At 43.8% G+C, this 19730-nt stretch overlaps 1 protein-coding gene and 1 pseudogene across 5 annotated transcripts in view; both read right to left on the reverse strand.

Annotated features, from left to right (window-relative positions):
* Arhgap26 (Rho GTPase activating protein 26) overlaps positions 1-17035 on the reverse strand; it is a 466344-nt gene extending 449309 nt beyond the window's left edge. For 4 of the 5 annotated variants that reach the window (XM_023704062.1, XM_023704060.1, XM_023704061.1 and 1 more), the window contains exon 1: positions 16523-16676. In XM_023704062.1, the coding sequence (XP_023559830.1) occupies positions 16523-16676 (154 nt within the window). Of the gene's footprint in view, positions 1-16522 lie in introns of all 5 variants that reach the window. The other variant, XM_004643841.1, reaches the window with a different exon arrangement.
* LOC105743906 lies at positions 3165-3986 on the reverse strand (annotated as a pseudogene).
* Positions 17036-19730: the final 2695 nt, after the last annotated feature.

A 19730-nucleotide genomic window follows, 5' to 3' on the forward strand; every position in this document is an offset into this window, starting at 1 on the left:
ATTAACCACTAGGAAGAATGCATGAAATGTGTTATTGAAACTGTCCTACCAATTTGGATTGGAAAAAAAAAATAGGTTAGATATACAGCTACATTCTCTTAATTCAATGAATAAGATTTGTTCTATTAGTGTTTGTATGGGATGTCAGGTCTGAATTTTATACAATGAATAACCACTGAGACAACAATGTGCAATGTATTTATTATTGAAACTGTCCTACTGATTGATTTTAAAATTGTCTAATTGCTATTTGTTGCTCAATAAAATTATTAAAATAAAAAAATAAAAAATAAAGAACAGTGTCAGATCCAAGCATCCTGACATTGAAAATGCAGCATCCTAAAGAGTTGCAAATCGTCTGGATGCATCAAAGGCAAAGAAAATGTAGCTTAATAATAGCAAAGGACAAAGCAGACAAGACAACACGACCCTTGGAGACAGGGTTTCAAAATCCTCAGGAAGGGGTTGCCTAAGGCTGGAAGAATAAAAGGATGGGAAATAACAGCTAATGGACGCAGGATTTTGTCGGGAAATTATGAAAATGTTCTAAAATTAACTACAGAGATAGATGCAAAATTCTGTGAATATACTGAACAGCCACTGAATTGTATGCTGTAAATGGTGAATGTGATATGTGAATTATATCTCAATAAAGCTATGCTTTAAATCCTAAGGAAGGATCTCCAAGGAATCTGCCCACAATTGCCTGCCCCCACACTGCCCCATGTGGGGAGCTCAGTAATATCTCTGCTTGAGATGACACATTAAGAGAGAGATGACTCACCCTTCTCCAGCCTGACATTTGACAAGTTTCTCATGTGAGATAACCATCAAAAAACACTTCAATCATCTTAAAGAAACTGAGTTTGGAGAGCTTCAAAACATACCCTAATATTCAAAACTTAGATTTGTGAAAATAAGCAAATTTTGAGTTATCTTCATCTGGTAATCTTCATGCATGAATTCACTGCTGCTTCAAGCACAAAGCCCCAAGCCCTGTAGTGCTGTGACGGTATGAAGCTATGCTGGCCAAAAGAGGTGGAGGAGTTGAGAAACAAGCCAGTAGCATATCCTAAAAGACACTGAGGCCAAAAGCTATCAGTTCCACTCCAATTTCCTATGCAATGGAGCAGAGCTATCCTGCTGGGGGACTTATTACAAGCACGCTGTCTACCTAAAGAGAAAACAGGATTTCTTTCCAGAAAGAGAGATAAAACCACGGTACTGCTCTAAATGGAGCTGGCAACATGGTAACTTGCTGATCTTGCACACTAAGCTCAAGCAGCTGTGGTCAGAGGACCTGGAGACGGCAACAAGACCTGGCCAGCAGATAGACACAGCAGGAACTGAGGCCTGGAGATGCAGAAGCATCCCTCCCTAGTACCTGCCCTGGCCTCCAGCTCCTACAAAGCAATAGTGTCCACAGTGGGAGTTGTGCAGCTGGTAAGCTGCTGGACACACTGCCCAGGGAAGACTCTCTCACTCCTCATGGCTCTAAGCACTGCTCTTTGGGAGCACAGCCCCCAGGATTTCCTAAGAAAAGGGCAGAGCAAACGCTGCAGTGGTCTCCTTGAGGTGACACCCTGGCACTTCACCAGCAATGCCTGTGGTCTGCTCTCTCACCCAGCCCTTGCTAGTGGGCTGAGAACAAACGAGATCAGATCACAGATAGGCACTGAAGGAGCAAAGACTGCCAGAAATGAGTGCCTTGAAGGTGACACCATGACGGAAGGAGCAAATCAGTTCTTTCCTGGTTTGTAGCACTTCACACCCAGGGCCACCAGCCAGTATCTCCCCAAACACTGAGTCCCCCTAGCTGTGCAAAGGCTAAGCTAGGGCACTGTGCTTCCTGCACTTTTTTTTTTTTTTTTTCAAGAAAAACAATGTACAACATAATTATACTCTCTGACCCCAAATGACTTTAACCCTGACAATAGCGCCCAGGACTATTGGGAAAACTGCTCTGGTATTGTCCAAGAGCATAAAGTTTTATTTCTGAAGAGTCTACAACTCCCACCGCAGTGCTACAGAAGGGTCCTGGCTCACAGGCCAAGCTCATGGAACTACTGGATCCTAGCATGAAGCCCACCAACCATACCTGAAACTGTCACACTTGTGAAATGCACCCTAAACATTCTGTAACCTGCAGTGACACAGATACCTTCCAGGCACCTGAGATATCCCGACATGAGGCCAGATGCCCTGACTGTACACCTTAAAGGGGACAACGGATTTGGAACCAGGTCTGTGGGGAATCCCTTTTGGCCTATTCTGATTTAATGTGTGACCTTGCATGGTGACTTCCACGGAAGTCACCTTGGGTGGGTACAGACATGAAATCTAGATTTCCAAGCCTGCCCAGAGCTTATGCATCAGAATCTCCTGAGGTAAAAGAATTTACAGTTAGGCCGATTCTTATACAAAGAATCACATACATAAAATGATTTTAAAAACCACTACAAAGAAAATCTGACTATTGTTACTCTGAGACAATCATACTGGTTACAACTCAAGATGGCTGCGGTCATGTCAAGCTAAATCCATACAATCACCACCTAATAACCAGGACAATCAGATAATGCCAATAGTGTCAGGTTCCAATTATAGAGCACTTAACATGTGCCTGCTTACATTGCTAAGCACACCTACATCTATTCCTCATCTATTCCTCACAATAATATTATTAGATAGATATTAATTATTCACCTTATTCTTAGACTGTTTTCTTCAGTTTGACCTCTTAAGGTCAAATCCAAAGGCCCTGGGCAAGTCCTAACCCAAATTGGCCAGGTCCAAAACCCCTATCATGAGTTCAAACTCTCTCCAACCTTCTTCTACTCATTTGACGCATGTCAATATTCCTTTTTTTTTAGCAGACTGGTTCTGGTTTTAATGGAAAAGGCAAAGGTTTCCGCTGCCTGGCTATTGCCTCTGGGCCCAGAGCCAGCTTGCCTGGGTACTGTGAAACCACTGGCATTTGGAACTAGATGGGCCTTGGTGCCCACTTCTGGGCCTGAGGCCTCCCCACCCCAAGGCTCTTCTAAAGTCAAGGTGTCTGGTGAGATCACCCCAACTGTAGGAGCACAAGGAACAGAGACCAGAGCCCCCATCTCTGCAAGCCCCTTCCCAGCCTCTCCAGGACAATACATACTGTGGCAACGGCCTCACTCCATGCACAGGATGATGTGGATGCTCAAGTCTGTGGACACTAGCCCGCTCATCTCCCCAGTCTGTGGTGCAAATGAGGCATCTTCAAATGGCTTCTGCATCTGACCTCTGCTGAAGGCACCCAGGTCTCTCCTGGCCTTGGCCGAGCTGAGTTGCTGAACTGTGAGGCCAAAAACTCAAAGTTCCCCTTTCTTGACTTGATCTTCTAGATGTAGCTGTTCATCAGTTCCAGGGCCTCTTCCTTGGTCTGTGTGATTTTCTCCTGCCGCCAGGACAAGAGCCACCTGGACAGGCTGTGCTTGACCAGCAGGTGCAAGCATCAGACACTGGCAGGCTCCCCCTGCCCAATTTTGCGGCTGCTGCCACCACCACTGGTGCCACTGGACCACTCCCACTGGCTAGCATGGGTGATACGGTTAAGTGGTATAGATGGCCTGAGCTGCGGTTCATGCGCTTCTCCCAGCCAGGCAGCAGCTTCTCTTCATCCGCCCTCCTCCCTTCCCCATGGTTTTGATCTCCATTCTCTTCTCTCACCCCATGTCAGTGTTTCAATGTCTAGACTCACCTGGGGGCTTTTCTGTCTTTTTCTAATCCCCCATGCTCACATTAAACCCAAATCACTTACTTTCCAGTCTCCAGGGTTGATTTTCAGGGGGCACACACCAGGCTCCTCAGGTGAACCCTATGTAGGTTCATCCATTCCAGACCCTCGAACATGACAGAGAGATGCACACTACCTCCATGTCTGCTATCTCTCTCCGGAGCTCCAGATCTGAGCCTTCCACCACCTCACAGGCATCTCCGCCCGCATACTCCATCAGGACAAATCAGCAGGAACAAATCCCACTTACTGCCCCATCACACATCATGAGACTTCTCCTGTGGTATGACAATGCCCCTAACTCTTCCCTGTTCTCTGTCCTCACAACCCGCCCACCAAGTGCTTAGTACTAACTACATATTCTCCTCTCCATTCACATCAGAAAATCTCTGAAAAATGTCTTGACACCTTACATTCTGCAGTGTCTACTTCAATGTTGGAACAGTGATTCCACTGAGTAAAGGAGACTTTCAGGGAGGAGTACCCCTTGGTACAGAGCCACCTGCCCAGGATACTTGTACCTAGTCTGTAAAACATACTCTCTCTCCTTCTCCTGTGTAACATGGCCAGATTGTGTCTATGCTCAAATACATTCACCTTGGGACTGAATTATGCAGAGAAAAAAATCTCCCACCACTGGTAAAACGAGATTATTTTAATATGCAGGCATTCTTTATTTAATGACCTGCCTAACAACTGTTCAGACTTAAAACCTGCCACTCAGGGCTGGGAAGATAGCACAGTAGAATAAGCACTTGCCTGGCAAGCACAAGATTCTGAGTTCAATGCCCAGTACTGAAAAAAAAAAAAAAAAAACCCTGCCACTCAGACTTATGATCCATCTTTTTTTTTGTACGGTTCTGTACACCTTGCTTATAGAGCCTCACCATCTTTTTTGGTATAGTATGCCTTACTTATCCAGTACTGCAATTTTTGCTGATTGTATGGTACTATACAGTACTGTAGTTTTATGTTCTATTATACATTACAGGACTACATGTAAGAGTTATACAAATAAAAGCAAAGTCATCAAATTGAAGTCTCCTTTGGTCATTTCTTTGCTGTAAACATCATAACGTACACACTACATACAATTCCTCATTTAGTGATCAATTCAGTCATTAAACAAGGAATGTCTATAATAAGTATTTTTCAATTTAATGGCTATGATTCAAAGATTATTTGAAGGTATTTTAGAAAAAATTGCTAAAACATATCAAACCTGTGATTTCTCAATACTATAAATCTCTCTTGTACAATAAATGCTTTTTATTCTTTTTTTCAAAGCAAAAAAGCAGAAGTAAAGGTGAGGCAAAAAATAACACAGGTGATCTACCAATGATTCATCGAAAGGAACCTCCCTGCGCCTGATAAACCAACACTGACTGTTCCCAAAGGCCTCTGTTCCCTCTTTGATTACCCTGCCAAGCTGCCCACGACCATCCCGTGATGTGGCCCCCTGTGTTCCCCCTGCCTCCTCTTGAGAGAATAAATACCCAGAAAATAAGACTGGGCCTGCTGCAACCCAGAACCCCACTACAGCAGCCTTCTACACTGACAGGAGCTGTCACAGGCTCTGGAATGTAGACCGTAGAGGATATGGAGCATACTCCATTCTCCATCAGGAGAAAGTGCGAAATTCTATGGGAGAAGTAGCCACAGAGCAGTATCAGACAAAACACCCCCTTCCTAACCAGTCCCCAGGAACTCCAGAGCCCACAGGGAGGCTTCTCACAAATAAAAAATGCCAACAGGCCCAAACCACGGCAAAGAGATCACTCCCAACACCTGCCAAGCCTTCTGAAATTGCACGAAGCATCGTACAAAGACAAAAATGTCTTTGGCCCATCACTAGGAACACGGACAAGTTCTCCAGGGTCCTATGTAGGATGATTCCTAGATACAGCTGAGTTGCATTCTAGGGAATGATTTTGGTGATGGTTTTTAATCCTGGAATTATCAACACATATAAACTGGGTAGAAGGAAATTCTAAGTATCATTATTTTACAAAGAATGTTCTATAATAAATTCCAACAGTGAAAATCATGATTTATAAAATTCACCCACAACTTTTAGAAACACTTGTATGAAATATTTATTGAAATGAAAAAAGCACATATAGGTCCTTTGAGCTGAGTAGTTCCATTTCTATGAACTCATCCTACAAATCTACTCATTTATGGGTCCCATACCCAAAATGCCAGAAGGTTACTAGCACTAATGCTTATAGAGTAAGGGGCTGGAAATAACCTAAATGTCTACAATAGGAGAAGTAGTTAAATAAACTGTGTCATATCCATACAAAAGAATACAATGCTAAGCATGAGTTGGCTCTGTACACACTAATGCAGAATGTCAAAATAGATTAGAAGGTGTGAATATATAGGGCATCCTTCCAAATTGATATGTTTACATATTTGCATATAGATATATGAACATGTAAGCATATACATACATTTTTTCTGACATATTCATAAATTATAATCAAATAATATCTAAGACCCTGGTAAAATGCTGCCTCCAGTAGAAGTGGAAATGAAGAGACGGGAAGAATTAGAGGGACACATTCCTTTTCATCCCTCTGAATCCTGTACCACTAATTTAATCAGCTTTCAACAGAGAAACATAGATATAAATCAAATTAAATGTCCGAATTTTATTTGTTCAACTGATACTCCTTGTTCACACCTGCCCTGAAGTGTGGTAATGAGATACACCGTCAGAAATTTGTTCCGGTTTTGGTTCCATCTACTTGATGGTGTCCTTGGCACAGAAACATCCAAAGTCCAACTCAGCACCTGCGGATCTACCTAAAGTCTCGCAGGAGGAGCCAGTTGTACTTTCTGAGGGTTTCAATTAGCCTGGAGTAAGCTTAAAAGTGGATCTGACAGCAAGATCAAATGAAAGCTACCCATGATGTCTTTACAAACCATACAAAGCAGCGTTTATTTTGGCTTTTCCTATGTGGCAGCAGCCCGAGTCAAAGTGTAGCTACTGGCTTGGCACAGAGAGGCCACCGAGTTAACAAGGCTTGGTCTAGAATTCCCAAACCCCAAACCTTTGTCCGTGAGCAAAGAAAACACATACACACACCACCCAACCCCAGGAATCTCCTCTTTCTAAATATAGTAAATACAGCCTGGTCTCCCTCCACAGCATTCTGTGCCTTCCAACGAAGGTGAACAGAGCCAGATATAAACATGCCGTGACAGTTTCTGGCCCACACTGCCAAGCTGTTTTCCTTACTATTTCCTCTCTTCCTCCACTGGATTTCTACAAAAATGTGCAAACCCCACTGATTCTCATTTGTAAAAATTCCTCTAGCCACTAATACGGTTTTCCTCACCCTGACAAACATGATTTCATAAGTTCCTACAATTTGAGTTTGGAACAGACTATTAACATGGACAGAGAACTGTCCACCTCCCGTTTTACCTGTAAGAACCTGCAGTTAGAAAGGGTATTAGTCAGGGCCAAGACTATTAGGGATACATCTAATTAATTACACCAGCCCTGAGTGGCAGGTTTTAAGTCTGATAGAGTGCAATCTCTCTCACTCACTCTATCTCCCTCCCTCTCTCCACCCTGATTCTTTTAGAATCAGTATCAGTCCTTAAAACAAGAGGCCCTTCCAGGATGCTTCCAATTTGAGATAAAAGATTAAGCTTTGGAAACACAATCTAACACAGTCAAAGGAGCACCAGCAGCAACCTCTACAGGAACATAAAAGACCTAATCAAAGGATGTCAAAAGACTGTAAAAACTGCATTCAGCAACAATTCCACATGGAAGACTCAATCCCATGGTAATGTTGAGACCCATACACAAAAGCATGTGTGCAAATTATCACGACAACACTTTCTGTAATGGAAAAACTGAGATAACCCAAATATCCTCCAGTAGGAGCCTGGGTAAATAAACCATAGTACACCCACACAAGAGAGCCCTCTGAAGTGAGCAGAAAGAGTGCAGTGTGTACATGGAAGAACTCTAAGACATAGTAGTAACTGGAAAAGTAAAACAGAATAATCCATATAGTATAATGCCATTTATGAAAACAAATTAGCAGAAAAAGCAAAGAAAAAATAACAAAATGGTTAACTAAAAAAGGGAAATTTGGGGGCTTCGTGTGTACCTCAGTGACAAAGCACATGCCTAGGAGCACAGGAAGAAAGGAAGGGAGCAAGGTAGAAAGGGAGGGAGAGAGGGAGGGAAAGAGGAATGAAGGTGTTTTACTTTGTATTTACCTTTCTATACTCTCTTTATGAGAATATATTCATGAGCTATCTGTGTCATTTTGTCTTTGCACTGTAAGATTAAGTCACTCATTTATACAGTTAATTTTCCTCCCCAAGCCTAATCCTTCCCAAACTTTCTCTAGTTCAGAAAATAGTGCCATCGTTCACATAATCACTCAGGCCAAAGATATGTGAATCTTTTATTTAACTGGCAGGGGTTGACACAGAGTCTCAGGATGTAGCCAAGGCTGGCCTTAAACTCACAGTGATTCTTTTGCCTCAGCCTCCTGAGAGCTAGGATCACAGGCATCCATCTGGTAAATTATTCTTGATTTTCCTCACATAGTCTACATCCAAATGAACCATATGGGGCTCAACCCCAAAAAACAGCTAGCACCCGACCACCACCTCTGATGTCATCACCCCGTTTCAAGTTGCCATTGTATCTGACCTGATCTGTTCATTATAATAGCCTCTTAACTGGACTCCATGCCACCATCTTTGCCCTATTACATCTACCTGTCCCGCCTGCTGCCTGCATGATCTTTCCAGAACATAAGAGGGACCACATTATAAACTCTAAATCCATCTATCACACTTAGAATGAAACCCAAAATCTTTTCTGGAACTCAAACCCCCGGCCCCTGGGCTCTCTCCTCACCTATCTGCTATCCCTCTGCTCCAGCCACAACTGGCCCCACTGCTGGCCCACAAACTCCCCAAAATGCCTCACTCCAGCCTATGGCTTTGGAAAGCATGGCAAGGATAAGGCAGGGACAGTGTATTGGTTTAATGAAAGCATTCTTTGCTGACAAAAAGGACACATACGTTGAAATATAATGGGTTATAATTTTAAAAACCAAGATCAATTAGAAATTTAAATACAGAAAACCCACTCTGGCTGTTGATTTCACGTTGGCATTCCACTCTCAGCTAATTTTCAGAAATGGAATGGCCCTGACAGGGTAAGAAAAACCCCTCCATGAGTTGTGTTTTCCAATAGTTCAATAGTTATAATATTCTCTAGTGGGTTCTCATTTTGTCACTTCAGAGATCAGAAGCTTTCACTGGCCAGAATCGGGAAGCCCCACCTATGGGATCTGCCCAGCAGAATGCTGACTAGCTAACTGGAATCGAAACTTTAACCACAACCACCTCGGAACCACTTTCCAATGTCCTGAGAGCCTAAAACTCGTAAGTCAAATACAACTGAGGCTATAGCAAATGAGGGGGAAAAAAGTCCTCAAAGAAGACAAAGAAAGAATATAATAGATGCTGATCATTTACTAAGTGCTGTTCACTTACTCCTCAAAAGTCCTAAAAGTTTTATGGGACAAGGTAAAAGGACATATATACTGGAATACATATTTCAGCAAAGACGCTGCACCAATGGCCAATAAATGCCATGGGAAGATGCTCAGCATCATGAGTCATTGGAGAATGTAAATGCACAGGGTAGCACAGAAACTACTCTAGATGATACTGAAATGGTGGGTTTACAATCCACTGGTGGCTACAAGCAAAAAGAAAGATAATGACAAATGTTGAGAAAGACATGGAGAAACTGTAACCCTCAGCCACTGCTGCAAGTGGCTATGTAAATGGTACTTCTGCTGTGGAAAACAGCCTGAAATGCTTTTAAAGGTTAAACAGCAATCTTTTTTTTTTTTTTTTTTTTTTTTTTTTTTTTTGCAGAACCAGGGATTGAACTTAGACCCTTGCACTTGCCCAGCAAGCGCTTATTCAACTGAGTTATCTCCCTGGCCCCCATAAACTTAATGTTAAATTAAGATGAAACATAAATTTTCCATATAACTTAGGAACACCTCTTCTAGATAAGAAATGAAATTAGAAATGAAAACATAAACCCACACAAACATAAACCCACATGTATGTAAATGTTCATAACAGTGTTACACATAGCCAAGAACTAAAAACAACCCAAACATCCATCAGCTCGTGAATGGGTAAACAAGTTACAGTTTGCAAAATGAAATACTTTTTAGCAATATAAAGGAGCAATCTTTTACTGTTCTGTGCTACAGATTAATCTCAAAAGCACTACGCTTAGGGAAAGAGGTCAGGTTCAACAACAGATGCCTTCTAAATGATTACATCTAGCTTAAATTATCAGAAAGCATTAATCTTTTGAGACAGAAAATTGATATATTAATCCTAAACGACATATCTCTGAGCTATTTAAATAACCCTTTCCTCCTTTAACTTTGGGTGTTGGGTATTTTGTCCAACAGCTAGAAAAATAACTAAGACACCACCAACTACAAATAATTAGGAAAAGCTTTTTTTCCTTTTTATTCATAGGGTGCTGAGCAAACCAAAGGAACTCGGAGAAACTTGCTGCTATCTTACTGCATATGTACTTGTTCCATCAGGATTTTCTGAGTAATAAAATTACTCCTAAACAAAGCAAGCTGGTATTAAATATCTTTAGAGAGCTTTGGCCCTTCAGGAAGGGCTCATTTCACTGCTACAAAAAAGGCCTATACGAAAGCCTAAGGAAGGACAAAAGAAAGTGGACAGGTTTAAAGCACACAACAGTTCATATTGACTTTTTACTCTTGTTTTAATGAGCAAAGAAGATGAATCATTTACCTTACTGAATCACACCAGAAACAGGTTTTTGGCCTCTCTGTTCAATATTTTATTACCCAGATAAAAGAGAATCATTGATAATCACTCAGTGCTACCCCAAAAAGAAAGCATTGCTTTACAAAGCCAAGACATAATCACCGCCCTCATCTGTTCCTCCAGCCTACAAGATTCTTTCAGCCTATGAATGTGGAAAAAAACACAAAACGTCAGCACACAATACAAAATATTAGCTAGTCTTTGCTACCAGGGTTCTCAGCCTGAAAAACACTAGCACAATAAACTCACTTAATCCAGCTCTCTTACATGTTTCTCCTTTCTACAATCTAAGTCTATGAAAAAACTGCATTTTCACCACCAGTATTTTGCTGAAGGCACTAAAGGGTAGTACAAAGTGGAGATCCTCTAAAGTACTTTAGAGATTATTTAATGTATTCAGGATAAATATAAGTTACATGTAAATACTGTACATATATATAAGACCTATGAGCCTATGAGGTTTTCTGACATCCAAAGGAGGTCCTGTACCCAATGCCCAGGAATACTGAAGGTCAACTGTATTTACTTTACAACATGCTGCTATGGGAATAATAAGACAATGTGTGGCACTTATCATAAGATTTGTCATTCGGCAAATGCTCAATAAAGTAAAAGAGGCTGGCATTTTAAATAGAATGTTTCTGCTCCAATTAACGGGATTGTGGTATAAGGCAAAGGACAGAGATCTCAGATGTTCTAGCCTCTGAAAATTCAATGAAAAAGGCACATATCCCCATTAAGCTTCACAGAAAAGTATGGGCTCAAATACAGAAAAACAAATGAGTTCATTTATTGATTTTTTTAATGTCATCAAGCAAAACAGCAACCACAAAGTATGCCTTGGCTTGGACTCACACACCTTCACCCAACTTGACTGAAAACTCAGAGGAAAAAGGCTGAATTCTCAGCCTTGCTTTTGTTATACCCTCTGCACTTGTCAAAGTATCATGAACTAAAGTGAATCCATTCCCCTCTCGCGGGCTGAAAACACCAAGGGACATCCAGGTTACCCAGGTCAGGGATAGCAAACCTTTTAGACCATTCAATGACAACAAACAGCCTGCTGCAACACACGTGCCATGGGTTCACCACCACTAACCTAGAACATGGTTCAACCTTTGGGCCCTCCCCTCTCCTTAAGCCCCCTTAATGAGAAGGAAAACAGTATATTGATTCTAAGTTTCCCCACCAGAAATTCCAATCAAGAAGCCTGTGCTTCATGACCAGCGACATAGCTCAGCAGACTAAGCACCTGCTTTAGGCAAGCGCAGGGACCAAGATATGATCCCCAGCACCTCAGGCTGCACTGGCCCCACCCCCAGGTACGCTGAGCCAGTCACCGAGACCGGACATGGTGGCACACACCTGTAATCCCAGTGCTGAAGACAGGAGGATCACTATGAGTCCAATCTGCATAGTGAGACCTTGTATCAAATACATTAAAAAAAAAAAATAAAAAAAAAAAAAAAGAATCCTGTGCTTGATGGTGCTCACCAATACCCAGGAAAAAATTTTTAAAACTGTATTTCTAATGTCTAGGATAGGCAAATCTACAGAGACAGAAAATACATCAGTGGTTAACTAGGGTGGCATATTTGTACAGAGATTGGTAGGAAATAAGGAATGTTCTACCGTTATGGTGATGGTCATACAACTCCATGAATGTACTATAAACCTTTGAACTGAAGACTTTAATGAGTGAGTAGCACGATGATAAGGGAATATCTGAATAACTTCATTTCCATATTCCCCACTCAGCTTCAATTATTGAACATAAGCAGAAGTTAAATGTAAATGGATATGTCCCCAGCAACATGTTATAGCCCCAAATTCAGAACTCCGCTGTCCTGATGGGAAGGAACAGTTCCTGAAAACCATCATCCCTCAAAACCAACAATCTAATGTACTTTTATTTCTGTGAAATCACATTCAATCTGCCACTGAGTTCATGAGATAATCAGATACAAGGTCCAACTTATTTTGCAAGCTTTTCATGCAGGGCAAAAAGAGGCAGCAGTCCAGAGCAGAGTAAGTTAATTTATCAAAAAGGGAGAAATTTTAAGCTACTGGAATATTTTTAGGAACACAAAAGATGTAAGGCTTATTTATTTTGTTACTTTTTAACTTGTGGCGTTTTTAAACATAACCACAACTTAACCCTAACACCAGGATTCTGCCCACCAACGGCTAATATACACAAAACTATGTGAGTTACGAACAATTGACACAGGAGGGTATTATCCCTACTCCTTGCAACCTGCACTTAAAGACTTTTCCTCTAAGAATCACCAATCCTGACAGTCTTCCTGACAGTCTCTAATGCTGGAAGATGGTTAACACCAGCTACCAGTAATTGAGCACAGCGATGTAGCAGACCTCAAGCTAAGAGCTTTTTATATACTTCCATTATACTGCCTTTTACACTGCTTCCTTTTCTTACTACCCTCCAAAGTCAGTGTGGCTATTCCCACTTGACACAACAAAGCTCAGGCTTAGCAACAAGTCCAAAATCAGCAACAAAAAGTGATGTGATCAAGACCCAAGTTCAATCCCTGGTACTGCAAGGCATGCCAGCCTGGGAACCTGAGCATGCCACGCTGGCCACCAAAACTGAGTGTGGTAATGCACACCTCTAATACCAATGCTGGGGAGGCTGAGACAGGAGGCTCACTATGAATTCGAGCTGCATAGTGAGACCCTGTACAAAATAAATAAATAAATGTGGTTTTTTTAATTTTAAAAGATTTGACCCAGGACATCCTAAAACTCATCCATTCTTTATCACCTCTACAGAATAAATGAAAAACAAATGACTAATACAGAATATTAACTGAGACAACTACAGGTCAAAAGAAAAGGTCCCAGGTAAACAAGTTCCCACACAAAAGGACAGGACCAGAAACAACCGCCAAGGCTCAACTCCATTTTGAACAAGAAGTTTCTCCAAGGGCAAGATTTGTTTTAAATGTCTGTCTTCAATTATTTTATCCTCTCTGTGTCCATCCCAGGAGTCCATACTTCACGGAACGAGTTCAAGGGGTTCATTTTTATGAAGCCCATCACTCTCATCATATTCTCAAGGGAATTTCAAAGGTAAATGGAGGGAAACCCCTGACTTAGCCTGATCTAAATGACAGTGTTGTTTCAGGGTTAAATGAAGTATCTCTGAAATTTAACAATCTACATTTAAACACCTTTAACTGCTATGTCACCTTGGGAGGGTTCCTAACTTCTCTGTCCCTAAGTTTCCTCATTCATAAAGCAGAAGTACCAAAACAATGACCCAGCTGAACTTTGTCTATCCCTGCAGGCCAGTTTCACTGCCTCTGATTCATACACAAAGGACATCCAAATCCAAAGATCTGCAAATACTAGTTAGAAATACAGTCATAAAATAAAGCCATAAAACCACTGTTACTTATGTAATTATGTATAATTATGTATTTATCCTTAAGCCATACTGGAAAGCAACTGGCTTTTCATTTACAATAATGATAAAAACAATCTAAAGAAAAATTTTGCACAAATACTAATATGGCAGTATAGTTCCAAGCACTCATGAAAGAATGCCTGAAATCTAGGACACGGTGATTGACTCTGCCTTTTTCATTTTAAAAATTCATATGCCCTGCTCAAGTAGTAGTTAGTAGTAGTAGGTGTGCTGTTAGCTGTAGAGCCAGATAGTGAGAGACCAGAACACCCAGTTTCCCAACAATCTTTCCCCTAACTTACAGGGCTGCTCCATTCCCTTAGGTCATTTAAGTCTTGAACTCCATCACTACAATGCTTCCTAACCAAAGAATTCTTAGGACTGGGAGTGTAGCTCTATCACAAAGCACTTGCCTCATATGTGCAAGACCCTGGGTTCAATCCCCAGAACCACCTAAATAAATACACACACCCACACAACTGTGGCTTTCCCCAAAATAGCTGTAGGCAAAATTCCAGTCACCCAAACACAACACCTCAAATTCAATGCTGAGATGCAATCCCATTCTCAGAGTCTTGGTCCAAGGGATTCTATCCTGAGCAAGAAGGATGCAACAGGATCAAGAGCTCTGCAATGGCAGGAACTCGCATTTCTGGCTCAGACCAAGTGAATGCAAAAGTTCTAACTCTTCTGTTAAAGATGTGCGCCTCTGGGCTAATGCTTCCCTCAGTTCTTGCCTTAGTTTTCCCATCTGCAAAATAAGGTGAAGCAGTGCCTGGCATGGAACGTATGTCTCTGTACCAAGGGGAAACAACACATCACTGCTACATTCTCAGTGTCCAGTGCAGTATCCAACACACAGCAGGAACTGCATTTCTGTGGAGTGAAGCTGAGGCCCAATTAACACTGGCCTGAGGGTCAATCCAAATGCCTGAACCCAAGTCATTAATGTGTTCCTTGTGCTACTTCAAACCAAGGTTATGCATTTCCTAGATCAAGGATTGACACAGGAAGTCTCTGTTCCTATGCTTCAAATAAGGCACCGCCTCCTAGAGTCCCTAACCTCCTTCAGAGCCCTTGTACCTGGAAAGCTCCTGGTATCACAGCCCTGCCCTTCGTTTCACCCCTAAAAGACTGGCACGCCTGCCCTGGCATTCTGTTGTCTCATGCTTCATTTTTAGAAGAAACAGTCTCACAAAATGACGCCTCAGGTAGTTGGCTGCTATAAAGCCTCCTATAAAGAACCCTGGGGACAACTCTTGCAGCTAGGATCGTACTCTGAGAAGACAAGCTTTCTAACCTGAAAGATATCACCTATGAGGAAAGCCAGCAGAGACAGAAAAGGAGAAAGAAAAAATCCAATATTTGCCTTCATGTTGTTCCCGGTTCTCAAAATAAAAAAAATGGACCTACCTACTTTTAAATGGGTAAACTGAAAAGGCACCAAAATACATGCTCACGATGCAAGGTGCTCATCCCTAGAGCCCCTTAATTGGCCAGAAGGCGAAATCCTTGGCTCTGCAAAAATCAAGCAGAATGCAAATTTCATTTCTTCCCTTGTACCAGGAGGGGGAAAAGCAAAAAATGTTCTTTTCAGAAAGGTCAAGAACCTTTAAGATGAATTTAAGCTTCTCTTTTCTAAGGTAATGAAGACCTTTCTTCTTAGACCTTTAAGGTTTCAAGGATAATGGAAGAGGTAAAAAGTGGAGCGAAGGAACAGGAGAGAGAGAGAAGGAATATGTTCGTTCTATTTTTAAACCCTCGCCCACAGTTTAGAGTAAAGGAACACTCTGGTTCTCTACTCCCACCCCTGTCACCTTCTGCTAAACACATGAATCGGAACCTGCGCACGAACATGGCACTGATTCTAGATCCGGAGGTTACCAGTTGCCAATACTCCAAGGAATAGGGAGCGACGGGCCATTCCACCCAGAAAACCCGGCGGCCTTCAGCAGGCTCGAGACGCCTACCGAGATGAAGCAGGCATACCCCGCCTTTCCCCTGGAGGCAGCGACCCCCCACCACTCTCCATTCCCACGGCTGGGGATCCAGAGCTGCGCTACTCCTCCCCTACAGGAGCCGGAGTCGTGGGCGCGATGGGCTTCACAGAGGGCTGAGGCTGGCGGAGGGCACAGCAGTGGCACTACCAGGACACCTGTGTGCCGCGCACACCCACCTGCCCCAAGCACCGTCCGCGCCCCGGCCGCTCCGGGCCAGCCCCGGGAGCAAACGACCGCGACCGCTCCTTCCTCCTCTGAGGGAGACCGGCCCGCCCGCCCGCCCGCCCGCGTATCCTTCCTGCCTCAGCACACGCCTCGACCCCCGTCACCTAGTGCCCGGGGCGCAACCGGGAGCGCGCGGGAGACCCGGGCTGAGCGTCGCCCCACAGACCGCTCCGCCCCGGTCCCAGTCCCCACCAGGCTCAGGGAACTCACTCTTGAGCGCGACGACCAGCGACTTCCCGTCCTTGATGAGCTCCTTGATGAATTTATTGGTCTTGTCCAGCTCCGCTTCGTGCGACTTGAGTGTCTCTCGGAAGTGCGGGCTGTCGAGGCAGCAGTCGCTGAACTCGAGCGCAGGGAGCCCCATGCTGCCCGCGGCGCACAGCCGGGGGGCGCGCCTTCCCCGAGGCTCGGGCTGCCGGCGCCCTCAGCACGCGCGCCCCGGGACCTCGGCCGGCACCCTCGACGGCTGCCGGCTCCACAGGTGTGGCGCCCGTCGCCCAGAGCGCGCGGTTCGCTGGCGTACCCGACTGCCGAGCCGAGCCGAGCCGGCACCCAGCCGTAGGGCGGCAGCTCCCGCGGAGCGCAGCGGAGTGGCGGGGGAGCAGGAAGCGCGGCGGCGGACCCGCAGCGGCACCGGGAAATGAGCGAGCGGCTAGCGAGCGCTGCCGCCGCCTCCCCGCCTCCTTCGCTGGCTCGCTTTCCTGCAGCCGCGAGCGCCCTCTCACAGCAGCCTCGGCCGCCCCGCCAGCGTCCGGGCCGCCCGAACCTGCTAGCGGTGACCTAATCCCGCCAGACCAATCAGTGCGCTGTCCTCAGCCCGACCCCCGGGGCCGCCAAGGGCCGCCCAGCCCTTCCGCGGGTTTGGTCCAATCAGAAGGGTGGAAGGCGGGGCCTGAGGTCGGGGGTGGAGCCCACGCCAACGCCTGAGTCTGCAGAGCAAGCACCGCCCTCTCCCGCCCGCCGGGTGTTGCAGACCCGGAGCTCTGGGCGTGAGTGCTGCTGTGCTTGATCCCTCGCCACCCGGACCTTGCCGTCTGCTGTAGCCCTAATCCGAACCGGAGATAATGCGTCTGCTGGTCTAGGAAAGAAGGGCACCTAGATGTGCCTAGCATGGAACATATAGGCATTAGGGCTTCTATTCGCTGTACTGTTCCTGCCCTGTGGGGCGACTGAGCTTACACCTAAAACACAGCCCTAGCCCCAGGAAGAACCCCCAAACTCCCTAAGCACCAGACACTTCTCTTCCACTCGGGGAGAAAATGTTTGCATTTTTAAATGACCAACTCTTCTCGCCTGCAGCCTTCCCGCCCCTGTAATCCCTCCGCCTCTCAGCCGCTCCTGCTCAAAATCCGCCCACGGCCGCCCCTTGCAGAGGGATCTCACATCCTTAGAAGAATTCCAGCCGCCTGTTATTTTTCCTTCTGGGCACCTCGCACCATTTTACACAATTACTTCCAATGCCTGTTTGTGCTCGCTACTACACTGTGAGCTCCACCAAGGCACGTGCCACCGCAGTTTTTCACCACTGCTGTTGCATCTCAACGCCTGAAACTCGACTGGCATTTGGTAGTAGATTTTGTATGCTCACCATGTACTGCTGTCCTACTGTGCTTGGTAAACATTGGTGGTATAGATGAATGAACCCTTCCTGTTGTCCCTCTCCACCCCCAGTTCGTTGACCTGTAATCCCTCTCTAGCCCACAGGATTCTATTCTGACAGCTCTCTAGAGCATCATGCAATTGTCAGGATTAGTACAGCAGGTATCTACTACTGAACTGTGAACTCCTGGAGAACAGGGCTATCCTTGAATAATTTTTCTTAATCCAGATGTTAGCAGCCCTCCAAATGATTATGTGCCTGAGTGTGTTTGGGTTTGCTTTTTAGATAGATCTGCTGTGTGCAGGCACTAGCTAGACAAACAAACAAGCAGCAATAAATGCTGTGAGAAGGGTGTAAGGCCTGGATTCCTGAAAGCTCCATCCATGTTGAAAAATTAATAGATCTATTTATGTAAAGCATGGATGAATGATTGTGATCTATTTGCCAACTGTATCTACAAATTTAGGCTTGATTGCAGAGCAAAACTGTTGATAATTACAACCCTGAAAATAACCCTCACTTGGGATGGATGAGAATGGTCAGGAATGGAAACCCATGAAAGTACATTTGTTTGATGCTTGTCTTGAGCAACTGAAAGTAGGTCTTCTGGTTATCTGTTGATACATAACAAATCAGATGAAAACTTAACATGTTGAAAGCAACGCAATCCTTTTTTCTCTTACGATCAGAAATTTGGAGAGGGCTTGACTGAGTAGTACTGACCTGAAGTATCTCCTGTGACTACAGTCAAAAAGTCAGATGATGACAGGAGCTGAAGAAGGAGTGGATTTCTAGGCCTCTCCTTCTCTTCAGGAAGACTCAAGGTTTCCCATGTAGTCTCTCCATGAGGGCTCATTTAGGCTTCCTCAGAGCATAGTGGCCTCAGGGATCCAATGTGATCATCCCAGCATCACCTTTTATGATCCATCCTCGGAAGTCATACCACCTTCACTACCTCTGAGCAAGTCACGGGTTTTCACCCGGATTGAAGTGAGAGAGGGGTGTCAGACTATATCTCTAGAGAAGAGTTGCAGTCATCTTAAAAAAATTGTCTGACAGGAGGCAATAAATGTTAAATGAATGAAACAAGTGAAATCCACAATTATTTGTTTCACCTCATTGAGGACTTTGAGCAAATGTGTGTATAATACATGTGTAATTCATATATGTATTCATAATATATTACCTATTATTTGTTAAACTTAGTTTGGACCAGAAACTATGTTAAATTTTTTTAATGTATTTAATATCATAGACTGGTGCTATGATAATCCTCATCTTTCAAATGAAAAATGGGGGCCCATAGTTGTAACTATAACCAAGTTAAATACTTAATAGGTCTGTATAGTACAAATATATATGCCCAGTCAGTGAAAATAATGTAGATAGTGCATACATCTCTTATAAGTTTAACTCATAATTTCCACAAAAGCTCTCCTGTGTTTTCAGCAGTCATATCAGAAAAACAGAATCAGAATGCAGCAGCATGTAGTACAGAATCTGGTACATGGATAGTACAGTTGTCTCTATCCTAAAAAAGAAACTCCATGAAGGTAGAGATCTAGTAGTTTTCCATGGTGCAGCGTCAGCTTAGAACAGCAATTGGTACCCTTCAAAGTTAGTCAATGTCAATAGAAGGGGCACATGCTTAAAGAGGAATAGTGACTCACATGACAACACAGGTTATGGCCATGCTGTACATTAAGGCCAAAAATCACATGAAAGAAATAAATTAGGCAACACTACTTGGCTGAAATTTTTTGATTGAAAGTCATGAATTCCTTCGAATTAGCCACAGAATTAGGCCAAATAGTTCCC

The sequence above is a fragment of the Octodon degus genome, unplaced genomic scaffold (genome assembly GCF_000260255.1).
Source record: "Octodon degus isolate 3935 unplaced genomic scaffold, OctDeg1.0 scaffold00185, whole genome shotgun sequence".
Taxonomy (NCBI): domain Eukaryota; kingdom Metazoa; phylum Chordata; class Mammalia; order Rodentia; family Octodontidae; genus Octodon; species Octodon degus.